This window comes from Sus scrofa, chromosome 18 (assembly GCF_000003025.6).
Source record: "Sus scrofa isolate TJ Tabasco breed Duroc chromosome 18, Sscrofa11.1, whole genome shotgun sequence".
NCBI lineage: Eukaryota > Metazoa > Chordata > Mammalia > Artiodactyla > Suidae > Sus > Sus scrofa.
Genome location: NC_010460.4, coordinates 37,647,686 through 37,665,921, shown reverse-complemented (window position 1 = coordinate 37,665,921; position 18,236 = coordinate 37,647,686). Strand labels below are relative to the sequence as shown.

At 38.1% G+C, this 18,236-nt stretch overlaps 1 protein-coding gene across 7 annotated transcripts in view; it reads left to right on the top strand.

Moving 5' to 3' along the window:
- ANLN (anillin actin binding protein) overlaps positions 1-17,970 on the top strand; it is a 62,988-nt gene extending 45,018 nt beyond the window's left edge. For all 7 annotated transcript variants that reach the window (XM_021078546.1, XM_021078543.1, XM_021078544.1 and 4 more), the window contains 4 exons: positions 5,753-5,839; positions 11,508-11,615; positions 13,518-13,690; positions 16,631-17,970. In XM_021078546.1, the coding sequence (XP_020934205.1) occupies positions 5,753-5,839; positions 11,508-11,615; positions 13,518-13,690; positions 16,631-16,754 (492 nt within the window). In that variant the 3' untranslated portion in view covers positions 16,755-17,970. The remainder of the gene's footprint in view (positions 1-5,752; positions 5,840-11,507; positions 11,616-13,517; positions 13,691-16,630) is intronic.

The following is an 18,236-nucleotide window of genomic DNA, read 5'->3' as shown; positions in this document are numbered from 1 at the left end:
CCAAGCCCCATCTGCCACCTCCACCCTGGCACTTGTCAACACTGTATCCTTAACCCACTGAGTGAGGCCAGGGATTGAACCTGTGTTCTCATGGATGTTAGTCAGATTCGTTTTCACTGAGCCACAAAGGGAACTCCAAAAGTTACTTTATTTATTTATTTATTTATTTATTTATTTATTGTCTTTTTTGCCATTTCTTGAGCCGCTCTCACGGCATATGGAGGTTCCCAGGCTAGGGGTCAAATCCGAGCTGTAGCCGCCGGCCTACACCAGTGCCACAGCAACACGGGATCCGAGGCCATGTCTGCAACCTACACCACAGCTCACAGCAATACCGGATCCTCAACCCACTGAGCAAGGCCAGTGATCAAACCTGCAACCTCATGGTTCGGATTCATTAATCACTGAGCCATGACGGGAACTCCCAGAAGTTACTTTTGACATGAGGTCTCTTCACTAAGTATTAATATTCTGCTAAGAATGATTTATTTAAAAAAATTTTTTTAATTAAATTATAGTTGATTCACAATGTTGTGTTAAAAATATTTCTTACGTAAATGTTTTCATGCCTTGCTGTGTAGCACAGGGAACTATATCCAATCACTTGTGATGGAGCATGATAGAAGATAATATGAGAAAAAGAATATATATATAAATGTGTGTGTGTGTATAAAAAACTGGGTCATTTTGCTGTACAGCAGAAATTGACAGAACATTATAAACCAACTATAATAAAAAATTAAAACATTTTCATGCTACATATAAATCATGATTTTAGTTGGAAGAAAATATCAATCTCTCAAACTTCCAACTAGTAAGAGCAATACAGTCTCAGTTTGGGCACTTAATTTTTATTTTGTCAGTTTATACTTCATGTATTTTACAGCTATGCTATTAGGTGCATAAACATTATGATTAGTATATCTTGATGAATTTTTAACACTTTAACCTCTGGTAATCATTATTATCTTAAAGTCTACTTTTCTGTTATTAGTAGTCACATTGGATTTCTTAGTTTAGTGCTTGTATGCTATATTTTTTTCCATTCTTTATTCTGTGTCCATATATGTCATATTTGTGTCTTAGAAACATTTTATGGTCATATTTCATTATTCAGCTTAACAGTCTTTTGTCTTTTCATTGGAGTGTTTAGTACATTTATATTTAATGCAGTACTAATATGGGTTTAGTCCACCACAAAATAGGCATACTTCTAGCTAACAGGCTAAATCTGGCTCTTGACCTGTCTTTTTGTTTCTGTTTTGTTTTTTAACTAGCATCTTACTTTAGTATGGTACTTCTATCACAGTTAATGAACTAACATTGATATATCATTGTTAACTAAAGTTCAGCAGCCTGTTTTTGTAACTAAAGTATTTGAAACAGTCATACCAATTTGTTTATGTATTGTCTATGGGTGCTTTCAATGCTACAATGGCAGATTGAATAGTTGTGAAGAGATCATATGGTCTGCAAAGTCTAAAATATTGTCTGGGCATTTACACAAAAGTTCACAGACCTCGATCTACCATTTTGTTCTTTGTTTTTTAGTTGTCTCATCTGTTCTTTGTCCATTTGTTTTTCTTTTCTTGGCTACCTCTAAACTAATTGAGTGTTTTGTTGATCATTTTTATATTTTCTTCTGGCTTTTAGCTATACCTCCCTGTATTCTTTTTCAGTTATTGCTAAGGATTTCAACATGCATCCTTAACCTATTACTATGACAGTCTATCTTGGAATACAGTTACTCTACTTCATGTATCTTATAGTAGTTAGAACTGTGCAATAGTATAATTCCATTTGCCCACTCCATTATATTTTACTTCTACTCTTTTAATAAACCCCAATGCATTGTTGTTACTTTTTATTTTTATTTTTTATTTTTTTGTCTTTTGTCTTTATAGGGCTGCACCTGCAATTTTTCAGCCATTATCTCATCAAGTATTTCTTCTACCCTGTTCTTTCTCTTTCTAGGACTCCACTTAAATGTATATTGGACTGTTGACTGTGTGCCTACAGGTCTATGGCATTCTTTTTGTTTTTTATTTAATTCTTTTTTCATTTTCAGACAATTTCTATTTACCAGTCTTTTAAGTTCATTTATCTTTTTCTCCATTGTGCCCCCAGTTTCCTGCTAAACCCATCCAATGAATTATTCTTTTTTTTTTCCTTTTTATGGTCACACCCGTGGAATATGGAAGTTCCTGGACTACAGGTTGAATCAGAGCTGCAGCTGCAGGCCTACATCACAGCCACAGCAACCCTGGATCTGAGCTGCCTCTGCAACCTATGCCACAGCTTGTGGCAATGCTGGATCATTAACCCACTGAGCAAAGCCAGTAATCGAACACACATCCTCATGGATACTATATTGGGTTCTTAACCCACTGAGTCACAATGAGAGCTCCAAATTATTCAGTTTAAGCTTTTTTTTTTTTAATTCTAAAATTTCGAGATTTTTTTATTTTTAGAGCTTCCATTTCTCTGTCAGAAGTCTCCCTCTTCTTGCCCATTTTTGTCCCTCTTTTCCTCTAAATTCTTTAACAAATTGTAAATGTCCTTGTTTTGTAATTCTAACATCTAGGTCATCTGTGGATCTGCTATTGATAGAATTTGTTTTGTTTTAAAGGCCACCCTTTCTTGCTTTTCATGTCTTAGGACTTTTGCTAGACTAGATGACTGATTTATGACTATAGACTAGATGTTTGTTACATTATAAAAGAGCAGTAGAGGAGTTCCTTCTGTGGCACAGTAGGTTAAGCATCTGACTGCAGTGGCTTGGGTTGTTGCAGAGGTGCAGGTTTGATTCCCCAGCCTGGCACAGTGGGTTAAAGTGTCCAGCATTGCCACGAGTGCGGCGTAGGTTGCAGATGCGGCTCAGATTCAATCCCTGGCCCAGGAAATTCCATATGCCATGGGTGCAGCCATTAAAAAAAAGAGAGAGAGAGAAGTAGAGATTGAAGTAGATGTAATGACACACTCTCTCAGTACAATAAGAAACAGAGCTGAAATGGGGCTTTAGTTAGTTGGGTTCAACTCTTGTTTTAAATGCCTTAAGATTGAGGTTAGGCCCCTTCTTTCAGTGGAACTTTGAGATCTAAGTTCTGAAAGTCTGCAAGATTTCTTTCTCTTCTCCAGACCTGCCTCTGGCCTGTGACATTAGCATTTATTCAGGAAAATTCTGGGGGGTGGGGAAGATTGGCAGGTAGGGTGGGCTAGCTTGTCCCTGGGCTCCTTGAGATGCTCATCTAGCTAGATGACAGCCTTCACCCAGCTGTTAAAGGCTTAACTCATTTTTCCTTTTCCCTGCAAAATTCTTTGCCAGGGGCCAGCATGCTCCTGTCAGTCTTTGTTCCCAGGGAGTGAAATGACCTCCCTAATTTGGCTCACCCAAAATGAGCACATTCCTTACTGGAATTTGGCCCATTAACTTTTTTTTTTTTTCCTTCCACAACTCTTTATAAGCTTAAGAAAAATAAGATTTTCTTAGTTTATCCAATGTTTTCCTATTTTTACAGAGGAAATGGTGGTCTTTGGGCCCTTTCACATCCTAACTGCAAGTGGAGCTCTGAGCATGTAATGGAAGTAGAACTCCTTCCTGTGTGTCCCTCTAGCATTCTGGAGTAGACTTAATGGTCAAAATTTTGGCATGCTTTTGTGTGTGTCTCTTTAGCTGGCAAATCAGCCATGGTTGGGACTGAAGATTCATTATATCATGACAGTAATGACATCTGGTATGGATTTAGGACATTCCAGACCTTCTTGATATTGAACTTAAACAGATCTTCCTCAGATAGGTTTCAACATTGGTTTTCCATGTAGGTCTATGTTTGCAGTTTTCTACCCTCTCTGGAATGCAGGCTTGAATTGGATATAAGGCCCTTATTATTGGAGATCCGCCTGGAAGTAAAGTGGCACAGACATTTGATGAAAATTATCACCACAAAATGTATTAGTTCTATATTATATATTATAGGACAACTTTGTTTTTAAGCTGTGTATAATCTACTAGGTAATCATTACTTAGATAATTTGTTCTTTGGGAGTAAATTTGTGTGTATGTGTGTGTGTACATATGTGTCTGTGTGTACATAGGTGTGTATGTATATGCATATGATGTGGCATCTATCAGTATCCAATTACTTTCTATGGCTGAATACTGTTCCATTATATTATAGACTACACTTTGTCACTCATCTGTTGATGGATATTTGGTCAATTTCTTTTTGGCTTTTGTGAATAATGCCGCTATAAACCTGGGTGTATATGTACCTGTTTGAATACCTGTTTTCAGTCTTGGGCAGTATGTATCTAGGAGAGGAATTGTGGGGTCATATGTTAATGCCATTTAACTTTTTGAGAAATCACCAAACTGTTCTTCATAGTGCCTGAACCATTTGACATTCCTGTCAGTAATGTGGCTCCAGTTTCTCCACATCCTTGCTAATGCTTGTTATTTTCCATACTTTTGATTATAGTCCTCATAGTGGGTATCAAGTAGTACCTCACTGTGGTTTTCATTTGCATTTTCCTAATGACTAATTTTTGGGGTTTTGTTATTGTTGTTGTTTTTGCCTAAACAACAGAAATTTATTTTTTCCACTTTTCTGGAGGCCAGAAGTCCTAGATCAAGGGATAGGGTTTGTTTTTCCTAAACCCTCTCTCGTTAGCTGTCCTGCTTAGGTGTCTTCACTAGTCTTTTCTCTGTATGTGTATGTCCAAGTCTTCTCATTTTATAAGGACACAGGTCATATTAGATTAGGACCAATTTCATTAATTGGATTAATGAACTAATTTAACCTTCAAAGACTTATATCCAAATATCATACTGAAAAGTTTTTCATTTTGATAAAGTTTATCTATTTTTTTTCTTTTGTTGCTCATGCTTTGGGTATTATATCTTAGAATCCACTGCCAAATCCATGATTGTTGAAGATTTACTCCTCTGTTTTTCTTCTAAGAGTTGTATGGTTTTAGCTGTCATATTTAGGTTATTGATCCATTTTGAGTTAATTTTTATATGTGATATGAAGTAGGGCTCCAGTATCACTCTTGCGTGTAGCTATCCAGTTTCCCCAGCACCATTTGTTGAAAACATTGCTCTTTCCTCATTGAATGGTCGTGGTACCCTGTTGAAAGTCAATCTGGCATATATGTACGGGTTTATTTCTGGACTCTCAGTTTTATTCCTGTGGTCTATATGTCTATCCTTATTCCAGTACTGCACTGTTCTGATTACTGGAGCTTTGGATCAATGTGAAATTGGGAAGTTTGATTCCTTCAACTTTAATTTTCTTTTTCAAGATTGTTTTGGTTATCTGGGGTCTCTTGCAATTCCGTATGAATTTGAGGATCAACTTTTCCATTCTGCAATTCACAGTTCTTTATTGCTGAATAAAATTATATTGTATTAATTTACCAGCTAGTTTATTCTATCCTCTTTCAAGTATATTCTGTTGATAGAGAATGGATAAACATATATATTCTCTTCTCAAATCTGTATTTTCTTTATCACATTAACTTGGGACTTAGGGTTCTGTTTTCAATTAAGCTCTACCTTGAGTGAATTTATTCTTCAAAAGTATTTGTTGCTAAGGAACCATGGCTTTGGGGCCACCTATTTTATATTCCAGCTTTAGAAAATGCTGTTTTCAAGGCATAACATTCTCTATTCACGATTTATACATGTTTTATCAAGAAGAAATCTCACTTTGAAACTGTCTTAAAAGTAATTTACTCTCTTTCTTCACAGGTACCCTTTCTATCTCCTTTGGAAGGTCATATATATTTAAAAATAAAGTGTCAAGTGAATTCAAGTGTTGAAGAAAGAGGTTTTCTAGTAAGTAATATCTCGGAATCTATATTTTCTTTTTTCCATTTTGTGATGTATAGACTTAGTTTCTCATAGGAATGAAAGTCTATATGTCAAAGTGTTAAGTTAGTAAAGATTTGTTGCCTGTCCACTATGTATGCCAATCATTGTGCTGGTATTAGAATATAATAGGTCAAAAAAATAATCCCTCCAATCAGGAACTTTTAGTTTAATAGGGAGAAATGCAAGTGAACAGGCACATACAATACAGCACTGTAGCAGGAGAAGGCATAGAGAGTGCCTGGGTGTAAATGGTGGCACAGCAGGTTCTAGTAGGGGTGGGGACGGCCTAAAGAAAGCTGCTCGTAAACTGCTAGCTGAATACATTAGCCAGAGGGAAAGAAGAGGGAGAAGTACTCCAGATAAAGGGAAAAGCATGTACTTTCACCCGTATCAGAGAAAAGGATGACAGGTTTAGATAGTGGCAGATACTCCAGGGTAGCTAGAGCTTATGATTTGAGTGTGTGTGTAGAGGAGGGGCAGTGAGGGGAGTGATTGAGGAGGAATGTGGTTGGGGGAAATGGAGCCAAGTGTTAGAGGGCCTTTTAAAGATTTTTTTTTTTTTTTTTTTTAGGGCCTCACCCCTGGCATATAGAGGTTCCCAGGCTAGGGGTCGAATCAGAGCTGTAGCCGCCAGCCCATACCACAGCCACAGCAACACCAGATTGGAGCCGTGTCTGCAACCTGCACCATTCATGGCAACGCCGGCTCCTTAACCCACTGAGCAAGGCCAGGGATTGAACCCACATCCTCATGGATGCTAGTCAAATTTGTTTCCACTGAGTCACAATGGGAACTCCCTTTTAAAGAATTTGAGCTTCATCCTGAAGCTAGTGGGGTCCTCTTTTAAGGATTTTAAGCAGGGAAATAATATCAAATTGGGGGTTTAGGAAAGTCGTCCTGACTGACACAAAGAAATAGGCTGGGGAGTGACAGCCCTGAAGAAGACTAGTGAGGAGACTGCATGTGAGAAGCAGTGGGGACCAGCAGTCAAGGTCACGAGAAGGACCCACTGTGGAGAGATGGGGGAGGAGGGGCAGCAGACCCTAGTGGTTTGGCTGTAAGGGCGGAGAAGCAGAAGCAAGGATGTCACCTACATGCCTGCCTTGCACAACTTGTGGGGTGGCAGTGATGGTCTGAGATAAGGGACCTTGGGGAGAAGCGAGTGTCTGTGAGGTGCGTGAGGTGGTAAAAAGTGTTTTCCCCCCAAATGTTAGTGTGGAAAATTGCAAACATAGAGTAATGTTGATAGAATTTTACAGTGAACACCCATTAATCCAGCATCTAGATTTTTGCCCTCAACATTTTTCACTATCTTTGCTTTATTGTGTATGTTACCTAGCCATCCTTCTAGCCAATCCTGAAAATATCATATTTTGGGGGGAAGAATTTCAAAGTATAGCGTAACACATTAGCGTGTTCCCCTGAATCTTATGTGTACATCCCCTGAGCTTTGACATAGGCATACAGCTATGCAACCCAAATTTCCATTAAGATACAGAATATTACCCCAGATAGTTCCCTCGTGCCCCTTGTCAGTTGATTCCCACTCAAGATAGAAAGTTTTAATGAGTTAAGTTTTAAAGAACTTGAGTTTTAGATGCCTAGAGACATGTTTCAAGGTTTGAGTTTGGAGCTCAAGATGGGCATTTTAGATGGGATGAAGATTTGGAAATCTGCAGCAGAGACAGTAATTGAATGGTGTTGAGTGAAGCAGAACCAGAAGAGAACGCTGACATTTACACCATAGGAGAGAGCTCTCAAGGGAGAGCACCCGGTGGGGGGGGCGGTGATGGAGAATTTCAGGTCATGGTTGCCTGGGAAGACAATGAAAGAGGGAGCGGTCCAGTTACAGAAGAATCTGTTCCAGACGCTGAGCTTGTTTATGAGGCTGTCCTTGTTTTGGAGAGAGGAGAAGCTAGATCTTAGATGGTTATAAAGGGAGCGGAGGATGAAGAATGGGAGCGTAGCAACTCTGTGAAACAAAGTTTGGCTCCAAAGGGGTGAAGAGCGTGTGGCCCTGGGAGAGCTGAGTAGGGTGGAAGAAGGAGTTTGTTGACATTTTATTAAGATTGGAGAGACTCGAGCATATCTAACTTCAAATGGGTAGCTTCTCATAGGGCCCAGAAGGTTGGAGGTAGAAGCAGTGGGGAACCTGCGCTAGGGTTAAGGACGAACACATGGAATGAGGTCATGAGAGTGAGAACAGATGAGACCCAAGCCACGGCTCATGGGGTTGATCTTATACAGAATTAGACTTTTTCCAATATCAGAGGAGAAAAATACTCCTGTGTGGAACACTCAGATTTTGGGTGTGGTGCAAGAAGTAGGGAAAATCTAATAGCCTTGGTTTTCTTTGAGAAGCAAGAATTTGAACTGTATAAAGGTTATCCCAAATCAGTTTGCATTTGCTGGCAAAGGGTAAAGAAAGAAGAGCTAGACTGTACAGAAAGCCCGAGTGGCCAAGGTAACTGTCAGACTTTGAAGCTTTTTCCCCATGTAACTCCAGCAGGTGGCACTAGATATTCTTGGGAAAGTATTTTTATAAATTTTTAACTTGAAGGCAGTAGTTTACCTACTGATCTTTTCCTTTAATGTAAATGTGTCCATATTTTACTATCATACCTTTAGTACCTGATAGACTATTATGGCAGCTAGTTCATTGGCTTAGAATGTCTGCACTGTTTAATTTTGGGGCTGGGCTCTTAACTACTAGTCTAGTTAGATTAAAGTTAGATCTCTTCAGGTTTATTCTATCTTGAATCCTATAGCCCACTTTTGTCACAGCCACACTTACAGAAATGTGGTTTAAAGAAAATTTCCCGGGACTCCCCCAAATAACTTCTGTCCCTAATGCCTTTTAATTACTTCTAACCTCTATAAAAAATAGAGGTAGAAATTGAAATTAAAGTTGATTCAGGAGTTCCTGTTGTGGCTCAGTGGTAATGAACTCGATTCGTATCCGTGAGGATTCGGGTTCAATCCCTGGCCTCGCTCGGTGGGTTAAGGATCCGGTGTTGCCGTGAGCTGTGGTGTAGGTCACAGACGCAGCTGGATCTGGCCTTGCCGTGGCTGTGGTGTAGGTTGCAGATGCAGCTCCAATGTTCCCTAGCCTGGAAACTTCTATATGCTGCAGGTGTAGCCCTAAAAAGACAAAAAAGAAAAAAAAATGTTGGTTAAGTTTTCCTTCCTGATGTGCCAGAAACAGCTGGAAGGAAGGAGGCTACCAACCAGAGAAATTTGCTTAGTGAATCTAAAATGGTGCTAGTCTAGCTCTGCCAAGACTGATAAATAGCAAGAAACATATGTTCTGGATTAGCTGGAAGGTTCCACTTCTGCTTTGTGATTGGGTGTTCCCATTTAATTCCCTTAGCCTTCAGTTTCCTTAGCTATAAAAATGAAAACCCTGTTCTCTGTTTTTCTTCTCTAATTATAGCAGGGGGTAATGATAAATTGTTTTTATCCCTCAAATTTTTCCCTTTCCATTACCTTTATAATATAAAAGGTGAACATAAACACAAAAGGGAGCTGATGAGTCTTTCGTACTAACTTTGTGGTTGAGTTTGAAGAAACAAGATTCCTGTCTTTTTTTTTCCCTTCGGTGGCTGTGAGCAGTGTTGCCTTGGGAAGGAAAAGGTTCAACTGGGGAGAGGAAAAATAAAAGGTGGGGCAGCAGGATACATGGTTGGAGTAAGTCAGCTAATTAGTTTGAGCTAATTGGCCAAGTTTTTGAATCTGAAGTTTCATTGTATCATGGAAAAACACTTCTTCACACAAAGTCACTTTCCTCCATGACTAGAGAATACACTCCTAACTCAAGTCACCTGATGGTAAATTTAAACAAATTAATGAATCGAAAAGAGTGTACATCCATCAGCGCTTTGGTATAAGGCTTTTGAAGTTGGGAAAGCTTTTTTTCTTGTCTTTTTACCATTTCTTGGGCCGCTTCCCGATGCACATGGAGGTTCCCAAGCTAGGGGTTGAATCGGAGCTGTAGCCACCTGCCTACACCAGAGCCATAGCAACTCGGGATCTGAGCCGCGTCTGCGACCTATACCACAGGACCTATACCACAGCTCATGGCAACGCCAGATCCTAACCTCCTGAGCGAGGCCAGGGATCGAACCTGCAACCTCATGGTTCCTCAGATTCGTTAACTGCTGAGCCACGATGGGAACTTCCTGAAATTGGGAAAGCTTTAATGCATTCTGAAATCAAACACAAAAGTGCCTTTGGATTATCCGTAATAGGAGTCAGATAATCCAAAGGTATAGATTAGGTATGTCCCACTGCTTATTTGTATAAAGTTTTACTGGAACATGGGCTCATTTGTTTACATATTGTCTGTGACTGTTTTTACACCATGGTGACAAAATTAAAGTCTTTACACTCTGGCCCTTTATAGAAAAAGTTTGCCAATGCCTAATCTATAGCATTGTTCCATTTTGACCTGGCTTTGTTCTTTAACGTAACGGTTCCTAAAGGAATTCTTTTTTTAAAGATTAAAAGTAAGGACTGTTATATAAACTAGGGCTCCATTAGGACTGCAACTAAAAAAATAGTGGAGGGAAGAAACAGCTTCCACTTAATACTACTGCTTAAGTAAAAGTACTTCCCTGGGGAGTTCCCTGGTGGCCTAGTAGTGAAGGATTCAGTTGTCACTGTCGTGGCTCAGGTCACTGCTGTACCTTGAGTTCAGTCCCTGGCCCCAGAACTTCTGCATGCCACAGGCATGTCCACCCCCCCAAAAGTACTTCCATAGAAAACAACCACATTATTAGTTACCTATTCCAGAATCCTGCCCTTAACCAACAATTGCTTCACCTTCCCTTACAATGTCACTTGCATTCCAGCGGCACAAGCTGGCCAATGTGACTTCGGGGGGATGCTGCCTCATAGTGTGCTTGATGGCTAAACAGTTAGCTTAGAGTTCTGATGTTTATGACAGCATTCCATCAGGACTTGTAATCATGCTTTGACTCTATCTTTCTTTCTTTTTGACGTGCGGCATATGGAGGTTCCCAGACTAGGGGTTGAATTGGAGCTTCAGCTGCTGGCCTGTGCCACGGCCACAGCAACACAAAATCCTTAACCCACTGAGCAAGACCAGGAATTGAACTTGTATCCTCATGAATACTAGTTGGGTTCATTACCACTGAGCCACAATGGGAACTCTCCTCTGACTCTTTTCTAATCCTGTTTTGTTTTCCTGAATAAAAATTAAATGCCAGTCTTCTGAATTAAGTCTCACTTAATAAGCTATCATTATTTTTTTTCCAATATATAAGGTTTGATATTCTGATACAATTTTACTCTCCAAAAGTTGAAGCACTTTTTAAAGGAGCATTTGGTTAGGGATACTATGCTTTTAAAAAGTCTAAAATTAGAGTTATTTATTTGGGGTTAATATCTGAAAATTCTTACATGCTGTATGCTTGCAGACAATGTTGAAAGTGTAGGTAAATTTTTGGATATGAGCAATCAGTCATTTTAATTACTAAGATAAGAAAGATGATGAAAATCATGCAAATTGATTTTAAAATATAAAGGTGTTAACATACTAAAGTTTAATGTATAAGAAAACATTTAATTGATCCTCAGATTTCTAAAGTCAGTATTTCATTGATTTTTCCAGACCATATTTGAAGATGTTAGTGGTTTTGGTGCCTGGCATCGGAGGTGGTGTGTTCTTTCTGGAAACTGTATCTCTTATTGGACTTACCCAGATGATGAGAAACGGAAGGTAATATTAATACTGCTGGTCAGCGGGGAAAGCCCTGACTGCCTTTCAAACAATATTTCCTGTAAGTGTCCCCTGTGGAGCACCCACGTTCCCCTCTGAGTATATTTACTAAGCCACTGAAAATGTTCTTGTTGAAAGACTAGTGAGTAAGTGTGTGTGTGTGTGTATTTGTGTAAAAATTTTATATCTTATCCATTCCCTGTGATTTGACCTCTCAATATATCTTATGGTATATATTTTTCTTTTTTCCTGGAATGTTTCATAATATTTTTAATTGATATTTTTATCAGAATATGTCAAATTCACTTTTGCATTCTATTAACAGTTCATTCACCTAAATCTGAGATAGAAAAGTAATAGAAAACCACCATAGGAATATAGTGGTTTTGGTTTTGTTTCTAAAATTTGTTAATAAGGATTTTATGTAATACATTGATTCTCATTTTTAAAAATTTAACATTATTGCCCAAACATAGTTATTTATTATCCCCAAACTGGAAAAGAGAAATAAGCAGAATTAGAAAGTAAAATCATCTATAACAGAAATAACTACTGTTTATATTTGAAAGTATCATGTTTTTATAACTTGATTTTTACTTGATAATATCCTGATATCTTTGCACAGGAAAAAAAATACACCTCTGATAATTGCATTAAATAGCTATATGTATTATATTGTAGCCATGTAAAATTTTATTTTAAAATTTATTGTGAAATATTTAGAACATTCAGAAAGACATGAGGAGTTCCCATTGTGGCACAGCGTAAACAAATCCTACTAGTAACCATGAGGTGGCAGGTTCGATCCCTGGCCTCTCTCAGTGTGTTAAGGATCCGGCGTTGCCGTGAGCTGTGGTGTAGGCCGGCAGCTCTTCCTCTGATTTGACCCCTAGTGTGGGAACTTCCATGTGCCACAGGTGTGGCCGTAAATAGCAAAATAAATAAATAAATAAATACATAGTCCCATATTACAGTCTTTTAATTTGTTTTCAGTCTTTTCACTGTTAGGAAAAACAACAGTAACTACACGTATATAACCATCTGTGTGTACCTATATATTTCCTTAAGATAAATTTATTTTAAGTGCAAGTGTAGGATCAGGATATGACTATTTTGAATATTTTTAATTGCTATTATCAAATTGTCTACCAGTAATAGACCATTTTATACTTTCACAAGCAGTGTATAAGAGTTTCTGTTACACCCCAACTAGTCAGCATAGGTTATTACAATTTTTTTCAGAGTTGGCCAATCTAATGTTTTAAAATGGTTTGTTTCATTCTAATTTCTTTTTTAAATTCCAGTAAAATTAATACTTTTAATGACTAAATTGTTTTTAAATTGTGCCCATACTTTTTGCTTTTCCCATTTTTCAGGACCATTTATTCTCATAAATTTTTATCTTTGACTCTAATACCATAGAAATGACATTGCTTCCAACAATCCAAAGCAGTAGTTTGGCTTGATCTTTGAAAGTACATAAAAAAATATTTACAGAGGAAATAAGATGTCTAGGTTTCTGTTTACCGAAAGGGGGGAAGTGAATGAGCTATAGCAAGGGTCATTGAATGTACGTTTGTAATTGTCAGAGTTGATTAATGGGTACATGGAAGGTCATTCTGCTGTTCTTTTTATTTTATATCTGTTTGATGTTTTCCACAACAGAGAGTCTGTTGAGTTGGGTAAGAGCTCCTGTTGATGTTTTTGGTTTCTAATTTTATGTCTGGCAATAAGCAGTAATAAATATTAAATATGTTTCTTTCAACTCTGTAATTAAATTTTAACTTTTAAATTAATGGCTTTTTAAGTTTGTGTCAACTTGAATACTACTTAACGCTTACTGACTGAAATGGTCTTGTTTAATTTCTACTAATCATGTTTTTTAAAAATTTCTTTTTAAAGAATCCCATAGGAAGACTAAATTTGGCCAATTGTACCAGTCGTCAGATAGAACCAGCCAACAGAGAATTTTGTGCAAGACGCAACACTTTTGAACTCATTACTGTCCGACCACAAAGAGAAGATGACCGAGAGACTCTGGTCAGCCAATGCAGGGACACACTGTGTGTCACCAAGTATGTATTGGGCTATAAATATATCTGTCAGCCAAACAACTGATTGCCCACTATGTTCCTAACACTGTAAGAAATATCAGAGATGGTCCTTGTCTTTGAAGGGAGTACTGTCTTAATGAGAAAACAAAACACACAAATCAGTAAGAAAACAGTCTCATAACTAAATTAATATAGTTAAGAAAAGCACAGCATCCAAGTTATTACTTAGCTAATTATGTTTTCTAGTATATTCACAGTATAGCTATTTTCAAGGAAGTTAACTAATAGTCTTTGGGCTAAGTCTGAAGATTTCATGTATTATTGAGGAGTCAAGTATTATTTAGAGACTTGACACATCCCTTCCTCTCCATCCCCAAAATACCCTCGATTAATCAAGTGACTTACAAAAACAGTCTCATTCTATTCTGCAAAAATGTGCTTTAAGATTAACACAATAAGCTATCGAGAGTGTAATTTTTTGTTAACCTCAAGCTTAAGTATAAGATGTAAAAGCTTATTGCAGAGAGTCTAAGATAGATTCTTCTGCTTAGATGCCCAAGAGAAGCTTAGAAACCAACTTCAGTGTACAAAACTGTGATTAGGGACAAAAGTGAGAATTCAACAAAATCTCTTAAAATAGTGAGAAGATAAACCAGGTATAATGGAAAAAATTAAAATCATTATTAAAAAATATATAATAAATAAAATAGTGAGAAGAGTTCCCTGTGGTGCAATGGGTTAAGAATCTGACTGCAATGGCTTGGATTCCTGCAGAGACAAGGGTTTAATCCCTGGCCCTGCACAGTGGATTAAAAGATCCGGCACCACTGCAGCTGTGGGGTAGGTTGCAGCTGCAGCTCAGATTCAATCCCTGGCCTAGGAACTGCCATATGCTGCAAGTGTGGCCATAAAATAAATTAGTTAAATTAAATAGTGAGAAAGGAGACCAATTCTTTGGAAATTCTTGATGTCTCGATTACTTTCAGATTGATTTATTTGAGCTCATCTATTCCCTTCCTTTGGGAATACTTCTATGCAGCAGTGGTATCTGACAGGACAGGAGAGGCAAATTGGATTTACATCATTTTGTTAGTATCTGCTCTGTCCATGGCTACAGTCAGTAAGGGAACTAGCCAAAATTCAGTCCCCAAATAATTCCTGATCATAATGGCCCTTTTTAAACATTACTCACATTTTTCTTATAATCTTATCCTTTGTTACATAAACCCTCCCAGATGTCTCCTTCAACCTTCTTCTGCAGTGGAAACATATTGCTCTAATTACTCTGTACCTCACTTGCATATAGTTTTCTCATTATAACATTATCATATATATATATATATATATATATATATATATATATATTTTAGGGCCACACCCACAGCATATGGAGGTTCCCAGACTAGGGGGTCCAATCGGAGCTGCAGCTGCTGCCCTACACTACAGCTCACAGCAACACCAGATCCCTGAACCACCAAGTGAGGCCAGCCGTCAAACCTGCATCCTCATAGACACTAGTCGGGTTTGTTGCCACTGAGCCACAACAGGAACTCCCATTATCATAATTTGAGCAGACACTTTGTCCACGTATTTGAGAGAGACCCATTCTCAGTTCAGTTCTGGCTGAGTCTTTAGCTTTGCTTGGTGGCTTCTTAAAACTTATTTCTCTTTTTGGTCATCTATTTTGCAGAGGATATACGTTTTGCAGGTCCGCATTTGCCTTTGCCTCATTTATCTACTTCTCCTCAGGGCCTTTTTGACCTATGCCTTTTATCTAAATTTAATGTATCTCATTTTTATTTCTGCTAGCCAACCTTGCTGTCTTCCCCTCCTTCAATACAAATATTTTATCATCGGATCCCTATTGTCTATTTTGAAATGTAGACTCTACATTTGGACTAGAGATGCCCCGTCCCTTGGGGAGGCCGTATTGTACAGTTGGACTTTGAAGTTAATAGACCTAGGTTTAAATCCCAATTCAGTGACTTACCAAATGTGACAGTGGCAAGTTACTTAACTTTGCTGGCCCTCTGAACTCTGCTGTGTTCAGAAGAATAAATAAATTCCACAGAGTGACAATAAAAGAATAAATTCCACAGTGACAATAGAGGTTAGTGAGCAGGCACACTTAGCATGGTGTCACCTGGACTGAGCTCAGCGAATGGTCACTGTATTATAAATGTTCTTTTCTCTCCATGGACTAATAGATTATCAGCTTGCTGCTTACTCATGCTTATAGCATGTCTGGTACCAGTGGGGAGAAATTAGAAAGTCGTAGGATGAGTACAGTGTAACATCCTAACAACTGGCTGCCCTCTAGAGGAATGGTCTGGCTTGTGAGTTACAGTGTTCCCCTCTCCCCCATCCTCACCTGCCCCATCAATTAGTTATTCAACTTGTAGCTAAATATGGATGCAAACAAGAGATTCGTGATGTAAACAGAGAGGTTAGGACGGAAAAAGTCTTAGGGTTTCAGATCATTTATCGTAAATACTGAGCTCTATTAACACAGTAGGACAAAAAATAAAGGGAGACAGTACAAAACAGTGTTACCTATAAGGCCAGCTCAAGGTCCATGAACCTTTGACCCCAGCTCTTGGGGAGCCGAGTCTGAGGGGCCTGTGGTACGCTTGCTTCTCTAGGAAGTGACCCACCTTCAGTGGCTGTCCTGCACCACCGAATTGCCCAGACCACCTGTATGAGATTAGTGACCATTTTTGGTGGGAAACCCTAAATGTAATTAATGTGAGTTATGGTTCAGCTAACCAACCTGCAGGATTATTTTCTTTTATTGTAATTTGGAAAAGCACCTCACTGCCGGCTCTTGATTTACATCCATTAAAGGGTGGATGTAAATCATTTTACTTTTAGGCTTCCCATGCCCCCCGCCCCACTTCTGCAAGAGCACATGGAGGTATGGAGCAGGGGAAAGGATCCTGACATTCTTGTTTATTCCCATAGGAACTGGCTCTCTGCAGATACCAAGGAGGAGCGGGATCTCTGGATGCAAAAACTCAATCAAGTTCTTGTTGATATTCGCCTCTGGCAACCTGATGCTTGCTATAAACCTATTGGAAAGCCTTAAACTATGGGACATTTCCATGTTATATAGAGGTTTTCTGACCTATGTCATAAATGTATCTTAAGAGCATCAGATTTGCTGATTGCATTTTATGCTTTAAGTATGAAAGGGTATGTGCCAATATTCATTCACTACATATTATACAGTATTTATATCTTTTGTATGTAAAACATCACCTGATTTCTCTTGTTATTCATAAATGACTGGAAGAAAAAATTTATTATAGTTGATTTTGCTAAATTTAAAAAGTTTCATTTACCTATAAATCTAATTACTCAATTATTCATGGTAAAAATTTTCTTAGAGTAAGAAATTCTGAGTTGCCCTCTTGGAGCCGTGGGTCTCAAAGTAGGAAAGATCTTTCAGGGCTGGAGACAAAAATTTGACTTGATCGTCTTTTCTCTAGCCTCAGTACTTTTTTCTGAAGGTTGTGGTCATTTATGGATCCTAATATATCTTGTTACTAGATACTGAGAAAAAATTCCAAGGGACTTTGGAGAAACATGTCTAGTAACGGAGATAAGAACTTTTTCAAAATAGCAAATGTATGTTAGTTTAAAGCTTAAGGCTGCCTTCAAATAAGAGATGTGGACAATGGGGGTTATTGTATGAGATTTGGGGGTTAAATGTTTTATTTAGAAGACTTAATAATCACATGGTTTACATTTACTCAGTTACTATAGATGCTGTGTGGTGCACATTTTCATGGAATACAGGCTTTTAAAAACAACGATTTTTGCTATATTGCTTACAGACTCCTCAAATAATACTTGGTAAATTAGTTTTTCCTGCTCTTATAACAAGAACAAATGTAAATTAAAGAATCTTTATATAAGAAAAGTAAACTTTACCAAGCTGCTATGGACTAATACTTTGCTTGCCAAAGTTCTTGTCTTTTTTTTTTTTTTCACATCCATGTAGGACAGTGTTTAGGAACTCATTAGGAAAATCATCTGAAAAACTGTTAAGTCATGTATTACCTTTAAAAGCCTAATGCCTTTTTTTAATTATAAAATATTGTAAAGCATGGTCTCAAGTTTAAGTACACTTTGAATTTTTTCTTTGAATTGTTAAAGTTATTGATGGTTTCATTTATAAACACTAAATTCTGTCACTTCCTGTCATTTTATCTTTTATTCATTCAAATATGTTTTTTCTTATGTGTATTATAAAAAATATATTTTATGATCTCCTACCTAAATAAATACTTGCAAATGGCTTCAGGAATCAGCTCTTTGAGAAATACTATTAAAATATGGGGTGTGGGTGCTCTGCATTCCTAGGCTGTGGGCTTCTTAAGGGGACTGTACTGACTTCGTGGAGGTGTCTCATCTTTTTACCCCTGGCCCAGTATTCAGCCCTCTGTGTGTTCTTAGAGGCCCTGCTGAATGAGGAGGGGGACAAAGGGTCCATTACTGAGGCATTTCAGCAGAATGTGCTACCTGGACGCACATTTCAGGAGATGAAGGCTGATTCCCAGGTGCT